This window comes from Odontesthes bonariensis, chromosome 1, assembly GCF_027942865.1.
Source record: "Odontesthes bonariensis isolate fOdoBon6 chromosome 1, fOdoBon6.hap1, whole genome shotgun sequence".
Classification (NCBI taxonomy): domain Eukaryota; kingdom Metazoa; phylum Chordata; class Actinopteri; order Atheriniformes; family Atherinopsidae; genus Odontesthes; species Odontesthes bonariensis.
The window spans coordinates 40,158,579-40,172,005 of NC_134506.1; the positions used below are offsets into that span (position 1 = coordinate 40,158,579).

Genomic DNA, 13,427 nt, shown 5'->3' on the forward strand with positions numbered 1-13,427 from the left:
ATGAATACATGAATAAAACTCAAATCTGCAAATGACAAATCTGCATTTGGCCCTCTGGGTTTCCCCGGAGGTGAGCTTCAGAGTCAAATGAGGGCACTTGGATTTAATCTGCTGCCTCTGGGACGCACAAGCATGCATAAATACATGCACACACACACACACACATATATTTATATATATATATACCAGCCAGGAGACTTGATTTGACTTGATGCAATACACTAGTAAACAGTGAATGCTGTATCAGTGGTAAAGACGGAACAGAGTAAGTTCTGAGGAGAAACAAGAGACGAAAGAGAAGAAAATTGAAAAGAAAAGAGAAAGGAGGTTGAATTATGACAGAAGAGCAAGATAGAGGACGGGAGGAAAGGGAAGCCTCCCCAGTGGACTGCAGAGGAGGAAGGAGGGGGGAACAGAGGGACTGGCAACAGTTTAACCTTCGACCAGGGAGTTAAGTTGTGGTCAAGACAGGAATCCCAAAACAGGTTCATCTTCACAGGGAGACAGACAAATTAGGGGGCTTTTGTCCCTGCTCCTACGTCTCTGTTCTTTATCAATCAGCAGAGCTTATCAGAGTGGGCAAAATCAGCAGGATTCCTCACTAATCTGTGACCAGCCTGCAGTCCTTCCCTCAGAGCTGACATCCAACCCGAGCGTGTGCATGAGAGCACGGGCTGCATGGTTATTTTCATGCTTTATTCTAACCGATTCGTCACCGAGTTTCTAAAAACTGATGCACTGCGCGGACTCCTCCGGAACAGGAGAGACCCGGAATGATTGCAGCCACTGAGAACGAAAGCAGAGGCCAGAACAAAATGACTTCAGCATATTGTCCAACAGCTAATCAGTTCAAGCCTGAACTCAAGAGGATTCCATTTAAAAACCAAAGAACACAGAACGTTTGGCCGTTATATGTCCGCACATAAGGATAAAACACAATGTATTTATGTCAATTGTGTCTTAAAACTTAAACCTCAGACTCTTCACTATCCAAGGCAATCACCCACTTCTTTCTCAATCAAGTCCTCCTCTGATTGGCTGACGTCTGCTGCTTGACTCGGGTCACATTTATATAACTGGTTTGAAGGTTAAGATTCGATAAAAGCGGCAAAAGGCAGAGACAGCATGTCTGTAAGGTGACACTAAATGTGACAGAATTGTTCTTTTGGTACATTCGGCATCAGGGAGGCAGAAAGCCCTCCGAGATCTACACACCAAACAGAAAAACATACCAACATTTGGTGCTCGGTGGGTGTTGATTACATGCAGATACAGCTTTTGTATGAACTACATCACATCATGGTCCTGTGGTAATGGGCTTTCAACAGTTCACAACCTACTTGGCTGCATAAATAATGATTTGCTCTGCAACAAGATGGCAGAAATTTGAATAATGTTGTATGCAAACTGTGCAAGCTTAAGTTAGCCCATTATTCCAGGCCCAGAGGGCCAAAATAAAAAAAAATAAGCATGGGAGGAAGTCCAGTATCATGGCATTTAGATCGTTAAAAGAACATTTTGGTGTTGAAATAAGTATATTACATATTGCTCACTAAATTAGGCCCAGCTAAGGAGTCAGTACTTTGCTATGAACATCATTCGTACACCTATAGTTTTAGTAATTATTAGATTAGAAGCAGCAGAATACCTTAATTTTCCTCATTCACGAGCACTTCTTTGGCCCCTTGTTCATCGAATTAGCTGCAATGCGCCCATTTGATCTTAATGTAACGCACCCGTAACAAAGTCCCTGGCTGTGTTCGAAACCGCATACTACAAACTTCCATACTTCATACTCGTCGATCAGACAGTATGCAGAGCGTTTACCCACAATGCATTTCGCTCCTGCCCGAGCCGAAATCAGCCGGCCTGAAGCTGATTTTGCTTAAGCTCTAAAGTCTGTAAACTTTAGCAACATTTGAAACATTTTCAGGCGAGAAAGTTTAAATCCCCAACGTGTTGAAAATCTGTAATTTCCCCCTCTGGGATTAATAAAGTATTTTGAATTGAATTGAAAATGCCGGCTATTTACAATTTTGTTCCGACGAAATCGGCGCTACTAAAGCTAGCCGTAGTGAGCAACGCACTTCCGGTTATTTTCACAAAATAAAATACCCGTTGCCTTTTATCATAGGGAAAGCCATTACGATACAATTGGTGCTTTTGTTTTGAAAACAGGAAGTGAACCTACCCTCGTTGTAGCTAGCTTGAAACTGCCGTTTTGACAGGAAATGACGATCGGTGACGTCACGTTACGTTGCATCTTGGGTAGTTTGAGTATGAGTAGTAACCTCATGATGCATACTCAACATTTCGGAGAATCTAGTATGCATCCGGGGAAAAAAGTCAGTATGAGTAGTAGGAGTAGTAGGAGAAGTATGCGGTTTCGAACACAGCCCCTGTCTTCCTGTGCTTGGCAGGACAGGAGCAGAGAGGGACTCCTCTACACAGACGGTATTTAAGGTTTGTCCAAAACCTTGCTGCAGTTTTTGGTAGGTTCTTTTATTAAAAATCAGAAAACAAAGGCCTTCCTCCGTGTATGATCTTGTATTGATTCCATTTGTAACAGGGACAGAGAAAGGGGGTCGGGCTGCTTTCTTTAATCGTGCCTTTTGCTACAGATGCACATTAAAAAGTCGATTAAAACACACCGAATATAAGCGCTTAGGAGCTGGTTTGGCCTGGAGCAGAAAGGGTTAACGGTGTGTATAAAACCCAAAACTGCTCAGCACGGAGACCTTCAGCTCCTCTTAAAGAGCTTTGATTGACAAGATGCAGAAGCCTCATTCTTGCACAGAGCGAGTGTGTAGGAGTGTGTGAGCGTGAGGGAGGAGGTTCAGGCATTCGGCCTGTTAAGCATCTGTCATTAAACAGTGCAAGTTGTGTGTCTTTCATGGTGCGCTGCTTTCACTCCATCAGCTTTCCCTTTTTCCAGACACGATTTAACCAGCAGGGAGCAGTTTTTTTCTCTACGAAAAAATGACGCAAACACCATCAGAAGAGCAAATGTGGATGTTTTTAAACACAAAAACTGAGAAAAACACGAAGACCCGGAGAGGTTAAAAGTTGAGGGTAAATTTTTAGAACGGTTGCTGCTTTAAATAAGGAAGTTTTGGGATTTAGCCTAAATAACGAACTTAAGCTTATAAATGAGACACATACCATACATCCCATCTGCTGATAATTATGATACGTTACAGAAAGCTCAAAGATGTTTTTCGGTTATATTTTCAGAGCTAATTTGAATGTGATTCTGACACTTTATTGTAACTCCAACATGGAAACGGTTCTAATCGAAGTGTGAAATAGATGAAATCTATTTGTTTTTTTTATTAATCTCACCTGTGAATACTTTTTCTTCCCACAGATTGAGGTGAGCGCATGTTTGAGTCAAGGATTTCTCTTCTGCTTTATGATAGCTGGCTTTCACATACTCCATAGAGATTAATCAACAAAGGCAAGTTCTTGGCACAATTTCAATGTGAGCGAGTATTAAAGTAACAAAACAAACAAAAAAAAAGAGCCTGGCCTTGTTTAAATCAACCTCCATCCCCAAAGAGTCCACTTCAGAGCAGACTTTCACGGTTTTAGGAGAGAAAAAGTTCAAACTAATCGCTGTGGGAAAGTGCGGATTATTAATAACACAAAAGGAGTAAAAGAACTGTAGCTCTTATCCAAACCTTTTCAGTTCAAACGGCGACATGGTGAGCTCACAAAGTGCTAAAGGTAATTAAAAAACGCAGACTTTAAAATCATTTAAACGCTTATAGATGAAAAATTAAAGACGTGGCAAAGGTGGGAGCTGCGATGAAAAGATGGGTCCAATGTTGCAAATCAATCCTACGTGTAAATATATAAAAGTGCATTCATTTGGTGTGACCCTGATGCATCTCCACAGGTTCGAAGAGAACATTTCCTGCTTTTGTGGTAGAAATCAGGCCAATAAATCTAACTAAGCAGTAAGGATGCACCGACAATGGGCCGATCCATAATGGGCCGATCTATTCAGTCCAACTCTATGCTGTGAACCAGTTACACTTTGTTTTACTGGTTAAGATTGTTTTACTGGTGCACCATTATTAAATTAATTGGTAATTCAGTACATTTATATCCGTTTATTTGTTTTAAAAAAATAAATAGGAAAGAAATGTTTAAGTCCAGTCTGACGTTGCCTTGCACAGAAGAATGATCCCAGTCTTTCCCACACAGTGAAACTTACCGTTTGTTACCATAATTCGTGTTTTTCTGTATCGGTTCGGTATCGGCCGACACTAAACCTCAGATGTCGTATCGGAGGTGAAAAAAGCGGATCGGTGCACCCCTACTGAGTGGATTCTATAAAACATAACAGTGTTTGTGGCTGTAAAAAGAATATTTAACAGTTGTGTAATCTGCTGTACTGGTAGTATTGCAGATCGTATAGTAGAACAAAAGCAATGCGTGAGGCCTGTGTGGAGTGAATTCTGCCGTCTGCACCCTTCCACGAGGGTCCGGCGGGTCTCTGCCTGCAGCCCATGAGCACATGCACGAAGCATGCCGACTGTTCAGGCACCTGGATCAGTCTCTGAATAATTAACCAAAGTGCAACAGAAGCAGAAGAAGAACACGATCAGCATGATCCACAGCTCTATCATGTAAGAAGCCAACTTAAAGTCTGGCAAAAAACAAGCGTTTTTCGTCTTGTTAGGCGATATATTCATTCGTCACAAACGTATGAGGGGTGAACTGTTACACGGGTCAACAGTTTGAACTATATTTAGACCAAAAGTTATACAGTATCATGGGCCTGGCCACTTTAAGACACAGACCAGCATCATATCGGCCTCTCAATGGGTTAGGGGTTAGTGTCCTTAGTGTCCAGCAGTGTCCTTATAGTGGATCAGAGGATAGACTTTAAAGTTCTGATGCTGGTCTATAAAGCTCTGAATGGTGCAGGACCAGAATACATCAGTGACCTCCTGACCCAGTTCAGTATTTAGTTTCCAGATTTGAGTGCAGCTGACCCAGTATGAACCTTCCAGACCCCTCAGCTCATCTGGATCCGGTCTTCTATCAGTTTCCAGAGTCAGAACCAGACATGGAGAAGCTGCATTCAGCTTCTATGCTCCACATGTCTGGATCAAATTCCCAGAAAGCCTCAGATCAGCTGAAACACTCAGTGTATTTAAGTCCAGGTTGAAGACACACCTGTTTTCAGCTGCATTTGAATTAAGCTCCAAATCTGAAGCTTGAGTTTCAAAACTTAATTAAAAAAAACTACATTTTAACTCCTGATTTTACCTGATTCTATCCATTGTTCTCATTTCTTTCTTTTTTGTTTAAAATTTAAATCATGCTTTTTATTTCTACTGTTTTAATGTATCTGTAAAGCACTTTGAATCGCCCTGTAGTTGAATTGTGCTGTACAAATAAACTTGCCTTGCCTTATATTCTTGCTCAGATCCACCTCTTGCACCTTTGGATGTAAAACTGTCCATGACCAAGTAAAATCAGTGCACAAACCTTTGGTCGATGGCATGGAGGCCATCTGTGTGTGTGTGTGTTTATCACTGAAAACAGTAACACTCAGCTAACATACCAGGCTGATGTTATATGTAAAAAAAAAAACTAGATGAGAGGGTCAGCAAGCCTAATAAGCCAATCCAACTTGTTTTTAAAGCTCTGCAGCGTTTATCAGGTGGTTGCTCCACACTGCATTTGCATCCTGACCTGCAGCAGCAGACTGCTCAGGGGTCACTGCGGGGCTAAGTGAGACCTCACACTGGACAAGCAGGCCAGACCTCGGGCCACGGTGGCATATGGGTGTGAAGGAGGCAAGGAAGCCGAGGTGGTGTGGGGGAGCGGCCAAGCTGTCCACTCTGCCTCTCGTGAGACCCCCAGCTGTCACAACAGACACTTACCAGCCCTCACACTAAACACCCACCAGGGAGAAGAGGGTAACATCCTTCCTCTTTCAAACAGAAGGTTGGCAAAGAAAGGAAAAAAAAGAGAGTAAGCTCGTCTTCCTGCTGCTGTAACGTCTGAGGAACGCTGGGATCAGACCCGGCCTCCGCTAACCTCTGAAGCCAGGCTGCAAACTCGCTAATTATAGCTGCGAAAGGATGAAGGTGTGACCTAAATAGTTATTTTAGGTCCTGTGCAGAGAGCAGAAAGAGTCACAGCAGGACGGGGCAAGCTGCAGCCCCAACTGTCCCACAATAACACAACACAGCTGCAGTGCAGGCGACCCGGGCTCTGACTGCAGACGCTGTTCAGTAACGCTGAGATGACATCAGACTAAAAACCAACAGAGCCGAGAGCAGATGTCACAGAACCGAGAGGAGAGCTGCACTGGTTAAAGGTTACTTCAAATGCAGATTTGGACTGCTGTTCATCATAAAGCTTCAAATTCATTCTGCACCCAGGAAACTGAACATGACAAAACACACAAAGCTGAACATTAATTTGCAAAGTAAGAGAGGATTAAAGGCCTATTTTTTAAATGTCTATCCATCTATCCAACCCAGATTGATCTTCATTTGTACGATCTAAAGTCGATTCCTCACCTCCAAAGACCATTCATGCATTTTCATGTGGATGCGTGAAGCTTAACTCAGTTTTTCTCGTTGCTGTTTGTTGTTTTTTGCGAACAGAACTAACAAGAAATTGGAAACCAAAAAGAATACAGAGATTGTGAATCCATTTGTGAAACCAGTGAAGGTCCCAATTAGGAACCAAGTTGTTATCTTTTGTAAGAATGAAATAAAAAAATAAAAAAGCATGAGAACATTTATATTCAGGTATACAGCCACACTCCCAGGGAGTTCCGTCATCATCTCCTCTCCCATCTGCCTCAGAAAAAAAGAGCCTGGCCTTGTTCAAATCAACCTCCATCCCCAAAGAGTCCACTTCAGAGCAGACTTTCACGGTTTTAGGAGAGAAAAAGTTCAAACTAATCGCTGTGGGAAAGTGCGGATTATTAATAACACAAAAGGAGTAAAAGAACTGCAGCTCTTATCCAAACCTTTTCAGTTCAAACGGCAACATGGTGAGCTAACAAAGTGCTAAAGGTAATTAAAAAACGCAGACTTTAAAATCATTTAAACGCTTATAGATGAAAAATTAAAGACGTGGCAAAGGTGGGAGTGGCGATGAAAAGATGGGTCCAATGTTGCAAATCAATCAATATATAAAACTGCATTCATTTGGTGTAACCCTGATGCATCTCCACAAGTTCGAAGAGAACATTTCCTGCTTTTGTGGTAGAAATCAGGCCAATAAATCTAACTAAGCAGTAGGGATGCACCGACAATGGGCCGATCCATAATGGGCCGATCTATTCAGTCCAACTCTATGCTGTGAACCAGTTACACTTGTTATATTTTTATGGTTAAGATTGTTTTACTGGTGCACGGTTATTAAATAAATAAGTAATTAAGTACATTTATATCTGTTTATTTGTTTAGGAAAGAAATGTTTAAGCCAAGTCTGATGTTGCCTTGCACAGAACAGACTTTAACTGTTTGTGAAATGCATGACGCTTACGCCACCCATCAACCAAACCCAGCGTTCCTTCCCTGCCTGAGAGGCTGTTGGAAAGGTGTCCCGGTACCACGCGTATCACTTAACCCCATGTCAAAACACAGGTGTAACACAAGCCCCGGGAGCAGGCGAAGGTGGCGAGCTCATAAAAGAATGTGCGGGCTGGGAGCTGCGCCCTGCATGCGAGAGAGGCCCCTCGCTGAGAGCGTACAGCAGAGTACAGAGTTACTGCTGGACAGCAGCCAGACGCTGACACACCTTCACCTCAGGGACCCAAAACACAACCAGTTACGTGACTCGGCAGTTATGGAAGACGGAGATGGATGAGAGCAGTTGGGGACATGGGATGAAAGCAGCGAGAAGGGAAAGGTGCTCTTACCATGGCGTCCCGTATATCCGGAATCCCTTTATGGTGACGTCCGAGTCCTGCAGGTACACACAGTTTGTGAGGAGCGACTGGACATTGTCAAAGTCCTCGGGTTTGAGTTTGGAGACCGACGGGAATCTGTAGTAATCCTGCTTGATCAGCTCGGCCATAAAGTCCTTATCGAAGGTCAGCTCGTGGTTCCCGGCGATCACCACCTTAAACTCATACGGGAGGCCACCTAAAGGAAAGGAGAGCAACCAGTAGGAGAGCGGTGAGCCCAAGTTCCTGACCTTCAACAATCATATCAAATCAGTCCCCAAATCAGCCTTTTATCCACTTAAGAACATATCCAGAATTAAGGGTTTCATGGCCCAAACAGATCAGGAGAAGCTGATTCATGCTTTCATCTCCAGCAGACCTGACTACTGTAACGGTCTTCTGACTGGACTCCCCCAAAAGAGTCTCAAACAGCTGCAGCTCATTCAGAACGCTGCAGCCCGAGTTTTAACCAGAACACAGAGATCACATCACATCACCCCAGTTCTCAAGTTTTTACATCGGCTCCCGGTCAGATACAGAATAGATTTTAAAGTTCTGCTGCTCGTCTACAAATCACAGAATGGTTTAGGTCCAGAACACATGAATGACATGCTGGTAGAGTATAAACCCAGTAGAGCTCTGAGATCTGCTGACTCAGGTCAGATAGTGGAGCCCAGAGTTCAGACTGGACCCGGTGAAGCAGCTTTTAGCTGTTATGCTGCTCACAACTGGAACAAACTACCAGCAGAACTGAAATCAGCCCCAACTGTAAGCACTTTAAATCCAGGTTAAAAACATTTCTCTTTCCGTGTGCTTATGGTTGAGTTTATATTTTTCTTTCTCCCCCTCTTCTTTGATTGCTTTTAACTGTTTTAATTTTTATTCTATTTTTTTTATTCTCTTTAAATTGCTTGTTTTTCTGTTCTTTTAAATGCCTTGTCTTTATGTAAAGCACATTGAGTTGCCTGTGGTATGAAATGCGCTGTATAAATAAAGATGCCTTGCCTTGAGCTCACTCTGCTTCACTTTCTCACCGAACAACAATTCACTCGTATCTGATCAATAGCTCCATCAGTGTATCTGTTCAAATCGGACTGAGACGATGGCGGTTACAAACGTGATCGTGAGGATCTCAGAAGACCGCCCTAACCTGGTTTAACAATATTTGAGTAACAATGACACAGAAAAGAAAGAAAGCTCTTATTCAGGGGTTGCACAGACCAGAACACCGACTTCTCCACAGTCTCCTGTTACATCAAATTCAGAAAAAGAAGAAGTATTTCATGTTATCATACTGCTAAATGAATGCGTGCAGCTTTTACCTCTTCATTTATGCATATGAAGCAGTTCAAGCTCTCCTCAAAACAGAGCAGCATCTCAGAAAAATCAATTATGGGTTGCCCATACTTTCCACCCGGTGAGTCGGTTTCTACAGCGGTGTGTCCAAATATTTTGCACGCCGAGCGTGCCCCCCCCTCAGTGGCTCCCCTGTGTACCTAACCCCGAGCACAGATCAAGACTGGAAACAAAGTCAGGTAATTAGAGGAGAAAAATACCTTCAATTCACAGTCATAGAGGCTAGAGCCACAGCTGACAGTTTAGCTTGACCCCCGACGGCCCACTGTCCATCTCTGCTGAGGTCGGGCAGCTGGAAGAAACATGAACCTGAACTAAATAGAGAGGAACATCCATTACGATTCTCATCCCCTCATCTTTCAACTTCTGCTGTGCCCTTTTCTCTCTCTTCTGTCGGGGTGATTTGTCCCAGGTCTCCTTCGCTATCAAGAAACTGACTCACTACTTTATTCCAGCCGACTGAGCACTCAACGAAAGGTTCTGGCCTTCATCACCTTCTTTTCACTCTTTATTTCCTCTCCTGGATTCACTGCTGATTTTGTTCCAATCTTCCATCTTTCCCTTCGGTAGTTTTTCCACCAAGCAGCACCCAAAAACCCGAGTAAATATCAATTATAATAGAATTACACTTTTATTAGGTGGTTCACTTGCTAACTATATTCTTTATTGATTTATTAATAATCTGTTTCAATAAAACATCAAAAATGTTATGGATATGCAGGTAATGAGTGACTTGTTTTGTCCAACCTGAAGTCCAAAACCCTCAATCAATATATGTGTCTTCTGCTCCTCAACCAATATATATATTGATATCAACCGATAACAAATATATTGTGACATGACTCCCCCCCCCCATATTGCCCAGCCATATTCTACAGTTGATGCTCCATCCAGGAGTTTTTAGGGGAAATGGGGGGAAAACATGTCTTAGTTTTCAATAAAACATTGTAAGAAAAAACACAAAGAAAATGGTAAAACACTATCAAACTGCATGGCTGTAATATAATTGAAGTACAGATCCAATCCTGCGCTGCCCTTCAGCAAAAAGTCATGTTTATTTTTACTTAATTTCAATCTATAAATATATATTTTAATTGAACTGAACATAGCTGCATAAAAACTGAAAGGACTTGTGTCTGGAATGATCAGCAGTCACACCTATGAACTGATGAGAATCTGAGCCTCTAAACAAGTTTAATTTGGTAGATTCCTCCCATGTTTGCACATTAGCAGGTATATTTAACATCCAGCTGATACTAGAATATCTTCTAGGTATATTTCTAGACAAAAATGGTACGAAAGCACTGAACCAAAGTGAAATAGTTTACATATATTTATGGATTATTGCACCAATTTTCAAATGATGTCCCAGTATTTGCCCACCACTGTTAGCTTCATCGCTGCTACTATGTGCCATGTAGCTGTGGCCTGTAATAAAAGACCACAATGAAAGCTGAGAAATTGGATAAAATGTTCAATAAAGAGTCCAATAAGACACAGACATATATATCGAATTAAACCGTTTGGTTCACGACCGTCTGTGAGAGGAAAAGATGAGAGTCAACTGCAATAAAAACCAATAGAAACTAAATACATGAAAATACAAATTACATCAAAACACACAGGCTCACTAAAAGAATAACGTGCGCCACACATCCGCATTCAGCTGTGTGCGAGAGCCTGGAAAAGAGTGCGTGTTCTCCAACGCTGGACTGAAAGAATCATGGCTCCCTGGTCTATAGGTTTCATTCCCGCTGCTCTAAATTAGCTCTTGTCGCATCTGAGGATCATAAATTCCAGTCCAACCTTAAATGAAAGTGCCGCCTCTCACTAGCCCAACGCTCTAACTGGATCACGCATCCATTTACACACACACACACACACACACACACACAAAGCGAATCATCGGCTCCGCCACCACCAGGCAGGGAAAAAGCCGGGGAAAACAAAATTACAATAATAATTTTAAAAAAAGCTCCATTACTCCACTGGGAATTTCTCCTGCGTGTTATTGCCACTGTGATTTATCTTATGGAGTCTTGATGGAGTGATACGCCTAGAATTTCCTTTAATTCCTCTCCGACAAACAGGTATAAAAGAGACAAAGAACTGAAGTGCTGAAGCGTTCCGTCTGAACTCTCAAAATGTTTAAATTAGTTGGTGTTTTTCCACAGTTCGAAGAAGAATATTCCACAAATACTCAACATTAAATGAATGAGCTGACAAGCTCAAGGAAGCTAATTGGTCTTCTCTGCTCACGTCTCTTCAAATTAATCTTTGAGGGAAAATATGACAAAATCAAATAACATTCTCTAATTGGAGCAGAAGCAGGAAACAGAATCTTGTTTCATAAAACAAATCTCTACTTACATGTCAATTATCAGTGACATTTAAGTAGATATTCGTTCAGCAACGGCTACAAAACGCATCTGAAATTAACCTTCAAGCTCATTTCTCTGACTTTCTTAAACAAAGTGTTTCTAATCTAAGTTTTTAATCATTTTACTTCAAAATACCCACAACAATTCACACATAACCTGAGCTAACATGACCAAATGTTGTCTTTAGCTCAAGAGTCCAGGACAAAAAAAATAAAAATAAAATAGAAACTAGCTGATTGAGCTCTAATGATCCACAATCTTTAGACCAAACGATCAATAGATTATCCACACAACACATGCACAGATGCTCCACAGACCTCTGGGAGCAGCTTACAGAGGGATATCAGAGTCAGTTGTCTACCATCAGATAGGCTGGGTCAGGGAAAGCTTGCTCCTCTGCATCGATCTCTAATGATCTCCTCCAAAGGGGCCAAACGGCAGTCAATGGCCCGGACAAACGGCCGTCTCCTCTGGAGTGTGAGAGGAGCGAACGCCAGGCAACACGGACCCACCTCTCAGGTTAAAAAGATATTTTCCAAGTCTACAAACGCCTCTGCCACCAAAGATTAAGTCAATTAAAACATCAGACCTCCAGCCTGCCGCTTTCTCACATGCTTTGTCCCCTGAGCCTTTGGTCTGAATGACTCCACGATGCTAACAGAAGCTTAACAGGTCAAAGCTTTCAGAACAGACACTTACCTCCAGTTTCACACAAGTCACTGTGGTGCTATCAGGGTTGCCAGCTCGTCAGAAGCTAAATGATGTCATCACCTCATTTGCATAACTGGCCATGTGCATGTCATTTTAAAGAACGCTGTAGCACGGATTCAGTGAGGAAAAAACACTTTAAACTTTCTGCAGAAGATTCGTTTTAGACGAGGACTGGGAACTGTCACGAGTCGCTTTCTTGGGGGTGTGAATACTCGCTAAGTGTAGCGATAAAGTCGCTAAGTTGGCAGCACTGGGTACTATGACACCTGAACGTATTTTATCTGCACTCTTCACTTTTAAATTAATTAATGATTATTTTTTATGTTATTTTGGAATGATTTTATTGCCTTCTTGTGATTTTATGTAGCTGTAAAGCACTTTGAATTGCCTTGTGTACGAACTGTGCTCTACAAATAAGATTGCCTTGCCTACTATGAGTGGGTACTGGGTACTTTTAATTTGTTCTTCTCCGTTGAGATGTTTATGTTTATGCATTTGGCAGAAGCTTTTTATCCAAAGCGACTTCCAAATGAGGATTATAACAACGCAGCTAACGTTAAAGCTAACAATCAGCTACGTAGAAGGAAACCACCAGTCAGGCTCTGTCAGGGGTGACAGTGTAGAGATGGGGAAGGGAAGTACTGGGTGCTGGGATAGGAGATGCTCTCTGAAGAGCTGAGGCTTAAAGAGTTTCTTGAAGATATTGAGGGACGCCCCTGTTCTGGTAGCGCTCAGTAGGTCACATGATAAGAGTCTGGATTATTCTGAGCATGTTGTAGGCACTGCTAGATGACATTAGCCGCATTCGAACAGAGCAGTTCTAAGCTATAACCCTTTTTACGAGAGCGTTCAAGTAGATGGGAGCTGTTCCATTAAGCACTTTGTAGGCTAACATCAGTGACTTGAATTAGATGCGGGCGGCTAAGGGTAACCAGTGGATCTCAATGAACAGAGGGGGGACGTGTGCTCTTTTAGGCTGATTGAAGACCAGACGTGCCGCCGCGTTCTGGACCATCTGCAGCGGTTTCCCAGCACAGGCTGGGAGAGCAGTT

At 42.4% G+C, this 13,427-nt stretch overlaps 1 protein-coding gene across 3 annotated transcripts in view; it reads right to left on the minus strand.

Moving 5' to 3' along the window:
* The window catches only part of mpped2a (metallophosphoesterase domain containing 2a), an 82,221-nt gene that overhangs the window by 40,657 nt on the left and 28,137 nt on the right, over positions 1-13,427 (minus strand). For all 3 annotated transcript variants that reach the window (XM_075466852.1, XM_075466837.1, XM_075466845.1), the window contains one exon: positions 7,901-8,126. In XM_075466852.1, coding sequence (XP_075322967.1) covers positions 7,901-8,126 — 226 coding nt within the window. The remainder of the gene's footprint in view (positions 1-7,900; positions 8,127-13,427) is intronic.